This window comes from Struthio camelus, chromosome 6 (assembly GCF_040807025.1).
Source record: "Struthio camelus isolate bStrCam1 chromosome 6, bStrCam1.hap1, whole genome shotgun sequence".
Taxonomy (NCBI): domain Eukaryota; kingdom Metazoa; phylum Chordata; class Aves; order Struthioniformes; family Struthionidae; genus Struthio; species Struthio camelus.
The window spans coordinates 6777481-6796106 of record NC_090947.1 but is presented as its reverse complement, the minus strand read 5'-3'; the positions used below and the strand labels follow the sequence as shown (position 1 = coordinate 6796106).

Here is an 18626-nt window from a genome sequence, read left to right as displayed (position 1 = left end):
GAGTTTTGCAGTGCAAGAGTTAGTGCATGGAAACCAAAGGCTTTAATGTAACTACTGGGATGCTGCAAAGCGGATCTTATTTTGGGAAGTCTTTCTGCACCTATGACCACATCCAAAATGTGGAAGCTTAAAGCTGCTGGATCAGGCAGGACTGTTTCCTTGCGGCACTAGCAAAGAGCAGGATCTGTTGGAGTAATAAAAATGGGGTGGTGGGAGGTTGTGTAGGAGATCCAGGCTGAAAGTGGTACTCCTGCCTGGAGTCCCCTGAGGACAGGAAGAGACTGGTTTGGTTACCCCATGACTGGCAGACAGGACATAGCTCAGAGTGCAGTGGTTTCAGTGAGCGTCTCCTCTTTGCAGATGTTCACGAGCTGTCTGCTCCTCTCTTGTGGACAGGCAGAGCATCCTATTCTCGTATTGCAGGAGAGAGATGTGGCATTGGGGAAGTCATGGAGGGAAACCCACCTATGCTGGGATTTGGACCCAGAAGTTTCTGGTCCCCAGTTCTGCCCTCGGAATAGCTGTTTGCCGTTTCTGTGACCCTCACCTGTCTCACGCTGGCCTGACTTCACGGAGGGCAGTGGAGCTGCTCCGTGCCCAAGCCAGAGTGGAAAATCCAATCCAATGACTCTTTCATGCTTCAGCTTCCCGACACGTTCCAATAAAGCAGCCTTAGCCCTCTCCTCACACTCAAATAACATAATGCTATTTATTTAAAAATGCCATCAAGCAAAGGACATAATTCAAGAGCTCTGATTTAGGAAAATAGCTTGTTTGTTAATCATTTCCTTTCTCCTGATTCAGAGCTTGCTTGCTCATAAAATATTGATTTATTGGGCAGGCAGCGATGCTCTTGGCAATGAAGATGAAAAGCAGAAGTGCTGATAAAAATACATAGGCCTTTTAATGTTTTTGCAAAAGCTAAGCTTAGAAAAGGTAGCTTAGAAACAGAGACAGACAGAAACTATCAGGGCTATATGTGGAGTCCAAAAAATGAAAGAAAGTTGGTGTGGGAGAGAAAAAAGTATATGATGGAGGAAATAAAGTAGGGATGGAGAAGATGAAAAAATCACAAGCAAAATGGGCAAGAATCCGTTGAGCCTCAGAGAGAGCTGGGGAAAGCAGCAGACTTGAATTAAAAAAACTAGCACTCCTAAAAAGCGAAAACAGAAGGAAAATTAGAACATGTGGAAGTGCTGAGAGGCCCTGATTGCAAATAAATATGAGCTGACAAAAGGTGTGCCCCAGGTCTACCCTGTCTACTTCTCTCTCTCTTCCTTTTCATAATGGAAGAAGAAGCACAAATGATGTGGAAAAAAAAATATACAGTTGAGACTGACAGAAGGAAATGCCTACCTGCGCACGTGAGCCTCTGGAGGTCATTTGCACTACTTATCTCCTGAAGCCAAATACTTTTTCAAAAGACTGGCCATTTCTGGAGAGAGACGGAACCTCCGCAGTGACAGGAACAAGAGCTTGTTTGAGACAAATGGTAGTGCTTTGAGGCAAGTCAGCCCCTAGCTCGGCAGTGTCGGGGGGCAGTTATGCCCCTGAATGGGTCATCCCAGAACACCAGGATTTTCATGCCTTTGTGGGGAGCGTGTGAGAGCCAGGAGGTGCCAGTACGTGTGCCATTGATCCAGCCCAGTCTAGTGAGGCCTATGTTTTAAAATTGAGAATGGGAGGAGAAAAGCAAGGGAGATATTCAGTTAAATTTTGAGCATGCGGATGTGGAGACACTGAATCCCAAGAGAGTAACCACCCCGAGTCCTCTGGGGAGGCCGTATCGTTGACCGTATGGGTGCTGTGGGTATGGTGAGCTTGAACTAGCCTGATGGAAAATGCTGCCTGGGAAACGAGGGGCCCCACCGTGAGTCGCTCTTTCGTGTCTCAGAAATGTAATTGAAAAAATAATGTTGCACATCCCAGCAGAAGAAGTGTGCCTGTAGGCTTTACCTGATGGATATTTGTATAGGACGTACGTGAAAGGTCTCTCTTGTACTGGATGTCGATGGCTTAGCTGGGCCACCTTCTTCCCTTTACGTGCCTGTTTGCAAGACACAAGCACTCACATGTCTTAAGACTTGTACTATAAAGCCTCATGTAGAGTTTTCTGTATTTAATCCCAGTGAAGCTGTTCCAGAAGAGACACTGAGGAGAGCCAAGCAGATCGGCTTCTCGGACAGGCAGATTGGGAAATGCCTGGGGCTGACTGAAGCCCAGAGCCGTCAGCTGAGACTGAGGAAGAACATAGTGCCTTGGGTGAAGCAGGTACTGTGAGAAACATTACTGTTTGCTGCTGATGATGGCATGAGGGCTTCTAAGGGTGCAAGAAACAGGAGATCTCTGTGCTGTTAGAAAAAGTAGAGGTAAATGAAGTGGAAACCCTGGCTGCGTTAACATCAATAGGAATTTTGATGTTGACTTTAGAGGAGGCAAAATTTCATCCCTCTAGCTGTTAATTCTTTGCTGCAGGCCTCAATGCAATGACATGAACCTATTGAAGATCCCTGACGAGGGACTTGAAATATTCTTGTTCATTTTGCGTGTGGCTGAGGTGGAAACAGCTGTCTGGCTTCAGAAGGAGGCTGAGAAGACTGATGCTAGCCCACCATGCTGTGAGCATAAAAAGCATAAGATGTCTTTTCCCTTAGTAGTAACTTTTTACAGGGTAGTACTTTATTGGAAATGTCCTATTGTTATGGGTGCATTTGCTATTCGTTGTGCTAGCACCAAGCATTACGAGCTTATCTTGTATTCCAGGCAGTGTCACAAGTGCTTTGCTGGGTGTTCTGTTACTGCAGTTTAAGGGATGTTGATGTTAAAAGTGCCACCAGCTGTTTTTTGTCCTTAAAGGGGAGAAAAAAAAAAAAACCCTCCAAACTACTGAATGTTTCTGAAAGACCCCATCTGTATCCTCAGGCCCAATTCCAGATGCCAAATCTCCTTCTGTTCCCCAGCTGCTGTTTTCCTTCCATGTCCTCACCTGGCTATAGCAATGTGGCTGGTTTTGTACTACGTTTTTTCAAATGCATGTGGCATTGCAGTGCTGAAATGATTTATGTGCCAAGGTTTCCTTAATAAGGTCATTCTACTTATGCCTGCATTTGTTGCACCAAAGCATATGTTTCTTTTTGAGCCATGAAGTACAAGTCGCAGTAATAGCAACAGTAATGAGCAGCAGACGCTTACATAGTGCTAATGACATAAGGTCACGTTCTTCATTACTCACAAGGGTTTGGACAACCAGTGATTTGTGAAAATACTTGGAGAGTGGAAAGGTTCTTGAGTTGTAGGATGTAAAAGTTCATGGCAGGACTGCTTTAATATTGTTGCCCGTTTGGTATTCTGCGTAGAAATGTTTCAGCTCTTCGTTCAGGGAGCTTCAGCAGTAGCTAGTGACCCAGATGGACTAGTTACCATGTATAGTGTGTAGTAAGTAGTTGACACATGTAGTTTGTGAACAGCCTGGTAGGGAAATTATTCTTCTGGGCTCTCTGGTGACTAATTACATGAGAAAAGTTGTTGAAAAGTACATGTAAGGTGTGCTTGTAAATCACTCTTGCTTTGTGTACCATTTAATTATCAAAGCAAGAGATTTCTTATAACATAAATACAGAGCACTTCCTCTGCTACTACTCAAGGCAATCACTAAGTGATAATTGCCTATGCGTTTTTATTCTGTGAGGGATTAAGATGGGGTCAAGAGAAGAACCCAAGCAGTGCAGCTAAGGAATCCAGGAGACCTGGAGGATGAAGGTCTGCGTAATTAATGCTGTCAAAGTAACTAGAGAATGAGGAGGGCAGAGGGAAGAAGGGGTGGATGGAGAAAGACCGTGAGCTGTGGAGATGTTTTATCAAATGGGTGTGGAGCTGAAACCGCAGCTTAGAAAGAGAAGGTAAAGTCTCCTGACTGAACTGGAGGGCCTGGGGGGAAGGCCAGACAATGAAAGAGACTGTCCTTTTGCCACTTTGCCAGTATATCACAGTTCAGGTCACCTCCTCTGTTGAGGAAAGACATGATGGAAAAACATAAGACAGAAATGGAGGGGATGAGGGTGGAAAGAACAAACTGTGTGCAAGAAAAATCTTGTATTTGCCAGGTCACAATCCCTTCTCTCCTTCCTCCTTACAGATTGACACGCTGGCAGCAGAATACGCTGCGGTAACTAATTATCTCTACCTCACATACAACGGGCAGGTAGGTGCATGTGAAAACACCAGTCTCGTTGCTGTCTATTTTGATTTCTTCCCCCTGTGTCGTGTTAGTTCTGGAGACCTTGCAGATATCTCTGTAGCGGTTTTGCATAGTGTTATGCGTAATCCCCTTTCAGCAGGCCTGTGACTTTTACTTGCCCAGATACTGATCCAGTGCATTTAGTGTTAACAGGTCTTGTAGCGTTGTGATCTGTGCTATATCAACTGCGTTTATATCTTCTGTGTACGAATCAGATGCTGAGAGTGCAGCCCCCTGACTCATGCATCATCCCTTCCTAGCGTTTTTTTTTTTTTTTTTTTTTTTTTTTTTTTTAGGAAATGCACAGCTCCTCAGGCTGCTTGACTAGATGAGTCAAATAAGTGGTGCTGTGTCTCTTCTCATTCAGGTACAGCACCATTAATTCCAGTGGAGTTGCACCTGATTTACACAGCAGTAAATGAGATCAGACTCAAGCCCTGAAGGATCGGACTGCTGGATGTGGGCTGAACACCAGAAATTGTTTGTTCTCGGAAGCATGGAGTTAGGTGCTGCAGTACAGATCCTAATGACTTATCTCCCTCCCTTCTCAGGAACATGATGTAAAATTTGATGACTGTGGAGTGATGGTGTTGGGCTGTGGACCATATCACATAGGTAAATCTTTCTTAAAACTCCTCTGTCCTCCTTGCACCCTCGAGCCTTCTTGGATATTCTCGTGGTTTCTTTGTTCCTCTTCTCATACAGTGCCAAAACCCTCCGGAACACAGTGCGTAGGACACCAATTCCTAGCACAAGGTTTCTTTTGCATTTCCTTGGGGACTTCATTTCACAGCCTGGAAAGACAGGGGACTCTTTATTACTTTTCACTTGAAACTGGAGAGCACATCACCTAACTGTGATTTCCACAGTTTTGCTTTTTTTTTTTTTTTTTTTTTTTTTAATCTTACTTTTTGCAAGTATTAAGGCCTTTAGAATCTGGTACCTTGTTATGGAAGTTTGTTGCTGACACAGCTCTCTTCAATCTAATGCATTTACTGCCAGCTCCTGACTATGTTGTTATATGCTATCTCTTCTATTACTGTAAGCATATATGTTTACGATGATATTTGGATATCTTCTGCTACTTTGGTATAAACAATTCTCCATTTGCTGCTATTTCAACCCACTTCAACGATTATGCAGTGTAACAGTTTCGTCATGGTTGCGAGGCCTGGGTAGACAGATTGTGCTGAATCCTTTGTATGATTACTTTTGCTTTTTTTTTTTTTTTAATGAATCCTTCCCAAATAGTTTGCAATTATTAAGAAAAAAATTTTGTTATTCAGAAATATTTTTGCTCTGCGTCTCACAAGCAGTGGTGATAGTTTTTGACAGCTGAAATTTAAACTGCATTCGTTCATTTTGCTTGGACAGACAGGTCACGTGATACACTTCTGCTGCTGATTGTAGGACATGTTTTTTTTTGAACTCCATTTCCAACATGAATATTGAGATGAGTGAAAACGGGAGGAACGCTCCAAGATTATGCTGTTTTCTGTGAACGCTTCTGCTAGTCAATGTGCTCTGTAGGATAGTTGCAAAAACTGAAAATGAAAAGGATGGCAATGATATTTAATAATTTGATTGAATGCAGGTGAAAACATTTTGCACTGTTCACTTGAAACTGCTGGTAATATAATTTAAACATATAGGTCTGATCTTGGTCTTGTCTGTTCTGTAATTTTGATTAGATCATGACAACCTTTGGAGAAGGTTGTAGCTAAATAAAGCCTGCTAATAGAGAAAACAGTTACTAGTACCGCTAAAAGATGTTTTCCAGGTACAATAGCCCAGTTGATTTTTTTCTTTTCTTTTGTTATTCTTGGAAAGCAAGTATGTAGCTTGCTTTTTGCCTATGCTTTCAGAATTGTAATCTCAGTTCCATGGGATCTACTTAGTATTCCCTGTGGATTTACATTTACAAAACAGGGTCAGGTCAGAAACAAGTAAATGATTTGGATGGAAGCTAAAAAAAGTGAAGTTGCCATTTTTAACCAAACTTCTTCTTTCCTTTGTGGAAACTGAGTTTTAGACTAAAAAATGATAATTATGAATTTTGTTCAAAAATGTTTGAAAATATATTACAGGCAAATGTTGATAATATTGGCATTTTTGCACAGCAATAAACTTTTTTGGAGGAAATGTAAGGTCCTTTTCTAGGTCATGCTGTAGTTTGTGTATAGAAAGAAGATTACCCAAATTGAACTGTTTGTTTATTTATTTTCCTGTTCTTTCTTGGTAACTAAGATGGCAAGTAGAAACATAATGTGAATTTGTACAGCTACAGACTTTTGAACTTCAGAGAGCGCTTTGATCTCTGGCTCCCCGAGTACCTGAACTGCAGAGTGCAACCTCTGGGCCTTGGGGCTGTTGGACCAATATTCAAGGCAGTGCTTGCTCTTCACTCCTGTCGTGAGGCTATATCCTGTGCTGGGAGAGGGACACCCTGGTCAGGTTTTGCTTGTGTGAAAGTCAGTCCTGAAAGGCAAAGGTGTATACATAAACAATGCCACCGTGTGTGTGGACAAGCAGAGTGCTCTGTACGTTGCATGGTATGCACACAAATCTAACACGACCGAAGCCTGAAAGTGAGTTCAAAAACATATCTATATTGATGTATAATTATCTTCGCAGGAGCGGTGTCTGGTTGTATTACAACAGTCATTACCAGTATTACTAATTATTTGCTCTCTTCCCCTTTCCTGCTGTTTGGGCACAACCGTTACTGGATGTAGCTGGAACACACTTATATGTGTTTTGCTGTTTTGCTGGGTAGCATTCCAAGCAGTCAAATGGGGACTCTGGATGACCTCCCTGTCCCAAATTTGACGTTTCATATACATGTGTATATATATATACACACACACGTGTATATATATGTATACATATATGTATAAGAATACCTGAATAATGAAAGTGAAATTAAAAAAGGTGAATGAGCATCTGTTGACTCTTCTGGGAACCATTACGTTTCAAACATGGTTTTCCTCTTTTCTGTGGGGTTTCAGCTGAGGCCTAGGTATGTGATGAGATGCCTGTTTGCAGGCATAGGGAAGTAAACTGTGTGCCTGTCGGTAAGTGACCTGTGACAGCCCTCTGTTCATTGCTAGCTGTTGTTCAGACAGCAGTTCAGCATGGTCTGAATTTCCACCCTCTCTTGTCACAGGTTTATATATAAAAAATACTGGTAACAGGAGTTAACTATCATGCTATCATGTAATGACTATGAATAAATCACGATGAGGCCAAGGTTTTGTAAGAATAACCATTTAATGATGTTCTTTAAATGCGCATCGTTCTCTGTTTAGGGTAGCCCTCTTAGATGTTTGAGTGTAGAATTCATAGGACACTGACCATTAGCCTAATGGTCTGGATTACAACGCTGTCTGTGGCCAGCAGCATGCTCCCAGGTCCTAATTCCCCAGCTGTCTAGACTAGAGACCTCTTAGAGTACTGAGTGACTCCCTCTGTGGCTCTTCCCTTTAGATGTGGCCACAGTGCTTCCTCAGGGTTGAGGGCTGCGGTATGTGCCTGCCCCAGAGTGCTGCCAGAGCCACCGTGGCCTTTAAAGCACAGTAAAAGGGTCACAAAGTGGCTCTGAAAGTGTTCCTCTATTGATTTGCCTCACCTAGAGTCAGCCCTTGGGAAAGTCACACCCACTGTCCTGTAGTTTATGTTATTTGGTTAGCCACACTCTGCTTTCTGGAAGGTAAAAAGCACTTCTGTTGTCTTTTTTTAAAACCATGTCTGTGGAAAGGCTTTGTGTTTCCTGGACTGAACAGTGCTGTCTCCTAATCATGCACGCTCGTTCTGCTGCCTCTAAGTTTCTGCCTCTTGTTTCATCTCAAAGTGCCTTGGTTAGTGGGCAGTTAGTAGGCTGGATGGGCAGCAAGAGCCGAGACAAGGGTTTATGCATGCGGGATGATAGCCATGTTAGAGGCCTGTCGTTCCTGAGCAGCCAGGCCAACATACGTGTTGTGCTTGGAAGTTCACGCTTGTGGGTGCTTAGTTTCTATGGGAGGGCAACTAGATTTCTTGTTCTGAACTGACAGGAGCCAATGCTTCCCCCCACCCCAACCACTTTTTAAAGCTTGAATGCTAAGAACATTTGTTTGTTTTCTTCCTCCCATCCTTCCTCTCTTCTGCTTTTCTGTCCCCTGGCAGGCAGCAGTGTGGAGTTTGACTGGTGTGCTGTCTCCAGTATCCGCACGCTGCGTCAGCTTGGCAACAAGACAGTTGTGGTGAATTGCAACCCGGAGACGGTGAGCACGGATTTTGATGAGTGTGACAGACTGTACTTTGAAGAGCTGTCATTGGAAAGGATCCTGGACATCTACCAACACGAGGTAAAGAAAAGCAGTAGCAGCAACAAAAAGCCATGAAGCAGACCAAACTTTTCAAAATTCACGTCACCAGCTTGCTTTGGCAGAGCATCTGGGGGTGCAGGGGGGGGAGATCTTGCTAGCTAAAGCTGTTTGGTTTGGATCCCAATGTTGCATTTTACACATCGCTGATGTTCCTAGCAGACTGCTCAATAATGAATGCCAAATAAATATTAAATTATTTTGCAAGATGCCATATTGTGCAATATTTACAAGCAGATTTAATTTGCTGCACAGTCATTTATCGCACAAATTGTTCTGCCCTTGCAATGCCGAGCTTCAGCACTTGAGCATACCCTTGACTTTAAGCACAAGTACTCCCCTGAAGCAAGTAGAACAACTTATGCATGTAACACTAACTTGCGCTTAAGTGCTTGCAGTCTTGGGCCTTACAATACAGCAGGGATATAGTGCGTGTTGTCCAGCATGCAGACAGGCAGGCCAGGAATGGGCCACTGGAATCACCGTCGAACCATAAGGTGTTCCACTTCCGGATCCAGGTATCGCATGTATCTGTCAGGGGTTTTCAAGAGCTCAGAGTTTCCGATACTAAGACATGGAGAGGAGTCCCAGGCAGACTTAGTAGAGGAAGGATTTATGATGGAAGCAGTTTGTCCTGGTATAGAAAATGTTGAATTCGGTCTGGTAACACACTCATCTTGGATGCTGTGGCTGAGATTTTCGGAGATATTTACAGGAAAACCTTTTGCAGAATACTGTCTTGCAACCATCTTCAGATTACATTTTCATACTTTCCTATTTTTTTCATCTTTTCTTGCATCATCTTTAGATTTTCATGAAAACAGGTGCTTACTGGAAATCATAAATTTAGGACAGGCCAAAAGACTAGCACCTTGCAGAAGTCTTAAAGGCCGATTTTCAAATGCTTTAGGATTTTCCATGAGGTTCAGCTCTGTAACGTTGAACTCTTGTTTACTTAAACAAAACTGAACTTCTGAACTTGGGGCACGGAGGAAATTGGTGTGACAGTTTGTCAGAGAAATAACACTGATGAAACACAGCATCTAATTACTGCAGGATCAAAGAGAAGGTAGAGATAGGTGATGAGGGAGCAACTACTCATTTGAAAGACATAGTGCTAGTAATTAGCAAGTTTGGGTAAGAAAAATACGTGAAACGAATAACGCATACATATTGACGTGTGGATTATGTTGCTTGTGACAGCAGTGCTTGGAGGTCATGTTTCACAGTCCATGTTCTGGCCTTGTGGCTGGGAGGCGTTGCAGACCTCAAGGTCTAATAGTAGTCTTCTCCAGTACCCGGAGCTGAAGGGGAAGGACACTCTGGCAATTACTCCGGCTCAGCCAGCTATGCTCATTAGCTGAACCGTGATAATGCTTCTGGGCATGCTTTTAGCCTGGTGGTGGGAGTGAAAAACAGGGAGAAGGGAGATGCAGGGAGTTTGCAGAAGATTCTGGTACCCTGGCTTGGGTATGAAAGCCACCAATTTGACACTTGCTCTGGCGATGTTAAATCCATGAGGATCTGAGTCAGCACAGCCAAAGTTAGGGTTGTGCTCTCCAGTAGATCTGAAGAAGAAGAATGAATGCTCAGCTGCTTTGGAACACTTCTCTTAGGCAGCGACAGCAGGAAAAGGTGTCATTATGCTGAATTTGCAAGTGGGGAAACTGAGTCTCTGAGGAGTGGGGGTACTGCATAAAGTCGTGCAAAAGGTCACTGGCAGCCCTGGGGACAGACTCCAGATCTCCAGCAGAGTGTGGTCCAAAAAGTATCATTTGCTGTATGTTGTTTTTTAAAAATGAGTGAGCCAGATGCTAACGTGCTGTTAACAGAATCCTTCCTCAAGAAAATGCAGTTGGAAGTCAGTCCCTAAGGAAACAACCAAGTTAAAAACCGAGCTTCTGATTCAGGAATCTCTCACTGATCCTGCAAACACCTCCTCTCCTAGCTTAACATAAAACACAAATAGTGCCATGATTTCAGCCCAGTCTTTTAAATTTTTCTGCTTGTTGGACTTTCAAGGTGCAATGAACAGTGTCAGCGGGGCAAATCCTTTGAAAAGTGCTGGGGCAGTGACAAAGCGTAGGTAAAACCATGGGCAAAAAATGGACAAAGCCCTTTGCCCTCAGCAGGGCTAGTTTGTACATCAAATCCCTAAGCGTTGTTAGGATAAGCATCAAACCACAGGCTACTATTAAACTTAGCTGAACAGGTGCACTGGCTTGCCCCAGTTTTCTGATCAGACAAATTAGGCAATATTAAGGAGTAAGTTGGCCAGCAAGACTGCGGGGACTGGAACCTGCCCACTAGTGTTGCTCACAGCGTGGCATGGTCCAGGGGACATACTCAGCTGTCCCTCCTTTTCCTCTCCCTCGTGTCCCTTTTACCTCTTCCTCTCCAGTCGATGTTCATAGCTCTGCGAAACAGCCATGCTTTGGAGGGAAGTTTAGTTTACTGTGAATGTGCAAAGTTAGGTGGCAGTCTGGGGGGACGACAATTAAAAAAAAAAAAAAAAGAGAGAGAGAGAGGAAAAAGTAGAATTCCTTCCCTCAGATATAAAAATAAAAAGGGAACATCTCCTCTGGGGAAAAAAAAGCAAAAAAAAAAAAAAATCTATCTGCTTGAGGGTCTCTTCAGATCCTTTTTCAGTTTCTGAAACAATTCATAAAGCTAAAGGAAGCTCTTAGATACAATTTTAATGATCTAATTTGTTTTCAAACTCGGGGAAAAAGAAAAACCAACTCTGTTACTAATGGCATAAAAGCAAGGTAGTAATAAAAAGCAATTTTTAGAATAAAGTGGAAAATAATTCTCTTGAGGCTTCTTTCACTGGATTATGTACAGTGTATATTTAAAAAAGATATACTGGCAAAGATATTATTCATTTTCTTTACAGTTAAAATATGGTGGATGACAACGTGTTATGCAGTAGAGTCCATATCTGTCTGCCCTCACTGCTGAGGGGTGCAGTCCTGCTCCTAGCGGGGCAGCGCTGGTCTTCAGGCGAGTGTGTTCTTTGGGAAATACAGCAGAGTTACAGGAATTCAGGCTGAAAGCTGAGTCTCAATTTATGGCTCTTTCTGAGTAAAAATGAGTATCTGTCTCTTTGCTCTCTGTTTGAGTAAGTCATCCCCTCTATCTCCTTGGGTTTGGAGTCCCAATATTTTGATCTTACAGGCCCAGTGACTGGAATTGTTTTAAAGGAAGAGAGAAGAGACAGAAAGCTGGAAAGTTGGACATTAAAACATGTTTAGGATAGATCAAGCTAGCTCTAGTGCCATGAGGCAGCCCTGACTGGGCTCGTAACAGCCCCTGTCCTCGCTCTGCCCTTGACGAATGAGGTGTGTTTTGCTCCCTGGCCTAAGCTCTCGCAGGCAGTTGCTGTTGGCCAGCAGCTGCATGTCATCCTGTAAGCGAGCGCATGGTGAAAAGCAAGAAACTTGCTTTCCAGCACTATATATTAGCACGTTAGGCAAATGAGTAATCTTGTAGTCCTTGGGGATAATAAGCACTACTTAAATGCCAGGCTTTTTTAGTGGATCTTTATTATGGTAGGAAATTAACCACGTTAAAGTTAAGCAGGGTTTATATTAGCATTTATCATCTGTTTTTTCTGAGTCACTTGTAGTCCATCCTGCTCGCAGCTTACAAGTCTTCCACTCTAAATCCCTGTAAATCCCTCATTAAGAAGTTCCTTTTCCAGGAAGGCCAGTGGTGTTAACCCTCTTCAGGAAAAACACACTTCTTAATTAAAAGAACATTGATACTCTAAAAGATAGAGCCGAGCTGTGGATCACCCTGTGCACTGGCTGTTTGATTTATGCTTCTCGTTTGCTAGAGGTGGGCAAAACTGTGTGAAACGCATCTCGTGGTTCAAAAGAGCCCTTCGGTACAGCAGTACTGCGGGCCTGATTCTCCTTTGGGCAAAGTTTCACCAGCTTTAATTTGGAAGTAAAGTGCCCATTACTTAATTACCCTGAATTATTACCTAATCTAAATGTAATTCAAATCGTCATGATTGTTGCAGGTACTCTAAGGCCTATTACTCTTTCATGCCAGACTATTTTGAACTTGAAAGCCATAGGGGGGATCTGTGTAAAAAAAAAAAAAAAAAAAAAAAAAAAAAAAAAAAAAAAAGCCCGTGTTTGCACCTGAAAAAGGATGTATTTGCAAGCAAGCTCACCTGTCTTTTTATTTTATGCCACTTATTATTTCCTCACTTAAAATGTTCTGGTCACCCAGTGAGAAACACAAAGTATGCCGTTGCGGCTGAAGGATGCTGCCTGACCTGATCTGCCTCATCTGCTTCAGAAATTGAGGCGCTTGCAAATCACCTGCATAGAAAGGAGCTTGTATAAGCATCTGACTGAATACTTGTGAGTACCACAAGGAGCTAGTCAAGAGCAATGAGGAACAGTGAAAAGAAAGGGTTACACTTATCCAGAATAATTCACCGTCACAGGCTGTTGGACGAATGGGGCTCTGTTAAGCTAGACTCTGCTTTGCTTTGTGTGGGCCAGCACAAGGTCAGCAGTGAGCGTGCTCCTTGAAGGTTGGCTTCGGGGGCTAGGGAAGGATGTTTGCTTAGCAAATAACTCTGCTGGCAGGAAAGAAGTGACTGCTTCCAGTTGTTTTCCATTGCCTCTGTGCTGGAGGTTACTGCCTTGCAACTCTGTAGGTTTTGTTTTTGTTTTTTGTTTTTGAAAGAGTTTGCATGAATATCTACTACTCTGGCACTCCCTGACCACCAGGAGCGTGGGAGAGGCTGTTTTCTCTGAAGAGCCGGGCTGAGGGAGAAAGGGCTAAAACACCTTGTTTGTTCATGCTGTTGTGTCTGCAGGTCACAGCAGGGGAGCAGGAGCGGGCTTGGTTGAAGTGATGGTCCCCATGCCTGCATGTAGAGAGCCTGGGGGGACAGCTGACCAGGAAAGGGGTTTTACATTTTGTTGGCCTAGCTGCAAAGCTAGGGAGCGCCTGGCAGCCTTCTGCTTGTCCTCACTGGGAAGGCAGAAGCAGCTAAACAAGAACTGAAAACAAGGTAACAGTCTGTGGTTCTAGCAGAAGTTATAAACTCTTGGCTTAACATCCAAAGCGTGCGAACAGTGCAGGCTCCTTTGGCATTTTAGGGAATAGTTAGTGCTGTCTGCTGAGAGACATCGCTCAGGATGGTGGGTTTTTTTAGAGAGGATACACTCTGTATCATGCTTTACTGCCAGGGTACCTCTGGGTCAGCATATTTATGATCTGCCTTTACTCATAGCAACTGAAAAGTGATGTAATCTAAATATTGGATCCTTATAACAGCTCTTAATGTTTAGTAAGACTGAGCGTAACCGTGCCACTTTCTCTCTGCCAACAGGGATGCAGTGGTTGCATTATTTCTGTAGGTGGGCAGATTCCCAATAACTTAGCTGTGCCACTATATCGGAGTGGAGTGAAGATCCTTGGCACGAGTCCTTTGCAGATTGACCAGGCAGAAGATCGCGCCACGTTCTCGGCTGTTCTGGACAAGCTGCACGTGGCCCAGGCCCCCTGGAAGGCAGTCAGCACACTGGTAGGTCGGGATGCATAGCTGGGAAAGTGATAAAGTGGCCGGGGGGTTTCACGAGCATCTCCTCAGGGGGACCGACTTACTGATAAATGTTGAGATTCTGAAGATACTTAACATTTGGCAGTTTTTAAACTGCCAGGATTCATGAACTTCTTGATCCCTGCTATAGCTCAGATCTTCCTGCCAAGCGGTGCGTCATGGGAGTAGATGGAAATTGGAAGGGAAGTGTCTTTAAATCTTCCTCACAAAACATGGGGAATGGACCCAGCAAAAGTTAGAGCCACTGCTAGGCTACTCTGGTTTATCCTATTGACCTTGAAAACTGTTCTAGCAGGTAGATACTGAAAAGGAGTAGAGATTTGTCAGCACCACTCTTTCCCTGCTGAAGCCCTCTGGACAGGGAGGGTCTGAAGATGACAGCTCGGGAATACAGAAGGGGTGTATACTCAGCTCAGCTCAGGCTGTAGTCCCTTACTTTTTTATATTTTCTTACTATCTTACTTGCTAGTAAAGTGCAAATGCAGCTAGACTTGATATTTTGGATACGACTTGAAAATATATTCTTGTTCACAGCATGTTTTTCCTCCCTGTCTTTAGAAAGATGCAGTTGAATTTGCAAGCTCCGTGAGTTATCCGTGCTTGTTGAGGCCTTCCTATGTTCTGAGGTAAAGCTCAACCGTCAGAGCTCGTCAAGGTTGGGTGTGTGAACTGTAAAAGCCTTGCTGAGGCAGAGGAGATAAGAATTTCAGGGCACACGTGGAAAATAGTATGTGCTGGGTACATGCAGAATAAAGCTGCCAGGCTTAGCAGGTGGGACAACTGCTCAAACCAATAAAAGAAGCCACTGGATCCCTTATGTCCCTCAGGCACAGAACAAAGGTAGAATGTGATCGAAACAGTGTTTATTTAAAGCAATTACCTTTTTCATATCCCAAGGCCAAAACTACGAGCCATCTGGGATATTCCTTAAGGCCCCTGAGACTACTCCGTTGAGCCTGCCTGTACGATTAAGCCAGAAGATTGTTTGCCACCAGGAAAACAGAAGGGAACAAGCTGAGGCCATTTATTGGGGTTGGCATCTGTTTTCAGAAAATGACAGTACATCTTTTGAATTCAGCTTCTGATTTGCAGGGCTCCACTGCTTACAGGCATGTTTTGCCTCCTGCACTTTGGCAGCTGCTTCTCCTTAAGTAGCTAGCATACAGAATTACACACTTCCGACAGCTAGACTTTTTAAAAGGAGTTGCATCAGCACACACGCAAGTTATGAATGATCACTCTTCTCTGTGAGGAGTTTCTTCGTAGTTGAATGACTCGGCTCAGAGAGACAGTTTGGGCACAGTTTACAAGTGCAAATAGAATTGGAAACAGGATCCTTTTAAAATGAAAAAAAGAAACGCAGGTCAAAACGAAAGGGCATAATATTCATTTTCAGTGGAGTCAAAAAACATTTTTTTTATTTAGGGAAAAGAGAGAAGCAGAGGGAGAGAGGAGGATTTCATATATGGTCAGCCCTCAAAGGAGGTATCAAAGGATACTTGAAAGGAAGTATCCTTTAGAAGCGACTGCTGAATGACGACTTCTCTATCCAGTGTCTGAATCTTGCAGTGGGGTCGCAGAGCAAAGTTCAAAGCCTCCACTCAGTTCAGGAGGACAAGCTAGAAAATGATGATGTAGTTCTCTAGCTTTTTAAGGCGTACTCTTTTTGGCCTGTTTCCATACCTATTAAATTCAGTATAGGCCTTTTCCCTGTAAGTATTTGCTAATGTAGTATTTCCAAGGCAGTTTGAGCAATTCAAGGGTGTTTGGGGGGTTAGGAGGACTTCAGGGAGAAAGATGAAACTGCAGAATGTCGAACTTGAAGAAATAGAGAGTGAAAAGCCTTAGCACAGTATACTGTCTGGCTTCTATTTGCAAAGCAGCAGCCAGCCTTCAGCTATATTCCTTCGTGCTTTGAACAGTTATGGCCTTTAATATCTGCCAGCTGCCTTGGAAAACTAAATGCATTCCCCCCTCTTCCCCCCCCCCCAACACACTTGTGTAGTATGTGCCAACTCACATCCTCAGTGGTATAAGTGACATAGGTCCTTGGATTTAATTGAACTCTATTGATTTACATCTGCTGAAGATGTAGCCCAGTCAGCGTAAGTAACTATAGCTACTTGTATCTATTTATCTTTGGTGAAAGTGACAGATTTCTACCAGATTTCCTGGGATAGGTCCTCCCTCTGCTTTTCCGCGCAGCTTCTGTGAACTTGCCCACCAAAGAAAAGGGGAAGCTGAGCAGCAGTGTGGTAGAAGTGGCCAACCTAGCATCTTTTAGAAAAGCTCCCTCTCTTTAAAAGGGAGCTGAATCACGGATTCCCAACCCATCCTCTCCCAAATCCCCCTTCTCTGATATTATTGGCAGCTACGTTTCAAAGTATATGGCTTTCAGATACAGTATTCAGGCATTGGAAAGCCTTTAGGGAACAGGCACAGCAAAATAATTCCCCAGCAAAGAGCGGCCCATTTTCATCTGCATTCACCCTCAGTACCAGCACCTGTGGCCCTGTGCGTTCCTGGCTCCCTCTGCCACTGACAAGCCCTTGGGCTAAAGGTGAGTTGTGTCTCTTTGGTAGCGAGCTGAGAGCTAACCTGCATGTATAGTGGAAAAAGTCTGGGTCTTGAGCAGGGATCTCTGGCTGACTGGCCATCTCCTCCAGCTTAAAAGGAGCTTTAAAGGCTTAGATCAGAAAGGGGATTTGGCAGCAGTGTTAAGGCTATACAATTGCAGTTCTGTATTTGATCCTTTGCTATGGTTCTAGTGGTCGCTTGTCTTCTCTAGGAAGTATAATGGAAGTTCATTCGGTACTGCTCTGCCTTGCTTTCAGTCAAGAGAGGAGCAAGCGTCTCAAGTCAGGAGCATGCTTGGCTAGTCTGTCACGTAAAGGTAGTAGGCAAGCCCCACACTGGCATCTAGTGCTCTGATGTCTCCCTTGAAGCCGCAAGGGAAGCTGACCTGTTTTCTTTCCTTTGTCTTTCTCATTCTCACAGTGGGTCCGCAATGAATGTAGTATTCACTGAAGAGGAGATGAAGAAATTCTTAGCAGAAGCCACCAGAGTCTCCCAGGTATCTACCCTTGCCCTGTCAGTGCTTTTGCTTGTCCTGATGTTTGCTGTGTTTGTTCGCCTGCCCTTACTTTATTTTCCATCTCTTTCCTTATTGTTTTTTTCCTTGCTCTTTACCTTCCTCATCTGGGGAGGAGCCAGTGAGAGGAGAGTTGACTTTGTCCACTCAGTTCAATCCCTATGGGGCAGACCCTGAGAGCCTGTGCAGGCATCCTCACTGATACCGGTGGGATCCCCTCACAGAGCAGGGACAGCAGTTAGTTGTACCCAGGCTGCTATTTCTGACCAGTTTGTTATATAAAAGCCAGAATAGAGTGATGGGCTGGGGCCCCACGTACTCCATCCAGACTTGCTAGTAGCAAGCTAAGCCAACCATGATAGAACTAAATTTACATTTTTGCTTAATTTTTGAACCGTTTTGCCTGACTTCTTTGAACAATTTAAACTTTATGCTGGCATCTCCTCTCCCACTGATGATGTGGGTTGTCTTGGGTTTTTTGGTTTTCCCTTTTTTTTAATCAATCCATTTCTTAAATGCAGAAACCTTTGCAAATTTTTGATATGACATTTAACTCTCCAAATCACGTACTGAGTTCCATTTTCCTTTGATACAAAAGCAGGACTGCTGCCTGCTTACTGTTAATCCAGTGGGATTATTGATCTGCAGAGTATGTAATGTAGAAGATGAAAGCTCTGGTTTCCTTTTTGAATCTCTTTCAAAAGTAAATTTGGATTTTTTTAGTCTTTTTTTCTAGCAAGGAAAAGGATTTGATCTTGTACATTGAAATTTAGAATAGTAAAATCTAAGCAATTTCCCAAAGACATGAGTGCTTCAGAACATAATAAACACAATTCAAAGCTTGAGTTTCTCCTATACTTTGTATCAGTGTTCTTGTAACAAGGGATGTTTGGAGAGCTGAGAAGGTGGGAGGAGGAAAACATTGAACAATTGGGCTTGAATAAAGAATATACAGAATTTGGAGTCTGACTTTTCAGCAGTCGCTGAGTTTGGCCTGGTCTCTTAACCTATTTTCTTTGTTTTTGTTTTTTTGGTGTTTTGTTTTGGGTTTTTTTGCATGGCCCCTATTCAGAACAGTGCTGCAGCACAGTAAACACTACTATCACAGGAACCTTGGAGTTAGAAATAAGCAAGTTAAAGAGGAACCCTGAAAACACAGCTGGCTATGAAAGCCAGCCACATTACTGTTTGCTCGGAGGATTTCTGAGGTCATTAAGGAACAGGAACAAAACCACGTGATTCTTCAAGTGTGTGAGGTAAATGATGGAGGTTGAGCCTTTTCAGCAGGAGAAGAGGGAATCAAGTGAAGACACCTTGCCAAGTAGTAGTATTGTGGAGGAATAG

The 18626-nt window shown here is 43.5% G+C and overlaps 1 protein-coding gene across 4 annotated transcripts in view; it reads left to right on the top strand.

Annotated features, from left to right (window-relative positions):
* CPS1 (carbamoyl-phosphate synthase 1) overlaps window positions 1-18626 on the top strand; it is a 108829-nt gene that overhangs the window by 67429 nt on the left and 22774 nt on the right. For all 4 annotated transcript variants that reach the window (XR_011141798.1, XM_068947913.1, XM_009688669.2 and 1 more), the window contains 7 exons: window positions 2130-2271; window positions 4136-4201; window positions 4789-4852; window positions 8402-8583; window positions 13961-14155; window positions 14750-14817; window positions 17189-17264. Coding sequence is in view for 3 of the 4 variants with exons in the window: in XM_068947913.1 (XP_068804014.1) it covers window positions 2130-2271; window positions 4136-4201; window positions 4789-4852; window positions 8402-8583; window positions 13961-14155; window positions 14750-14817; window positions 17189-17264 (793 nt within the window). In the remaining variant the exon portion in view is untranslated. The remainder of the gene's footprint in view (window positions 1-2129; window positions 2272-4135; window positions 4202-4788; window positions 4853-8401; window positions 8584-13960; window positions 14156-14749; window positions 14818-17188; window positions 17265-18626) is intronic.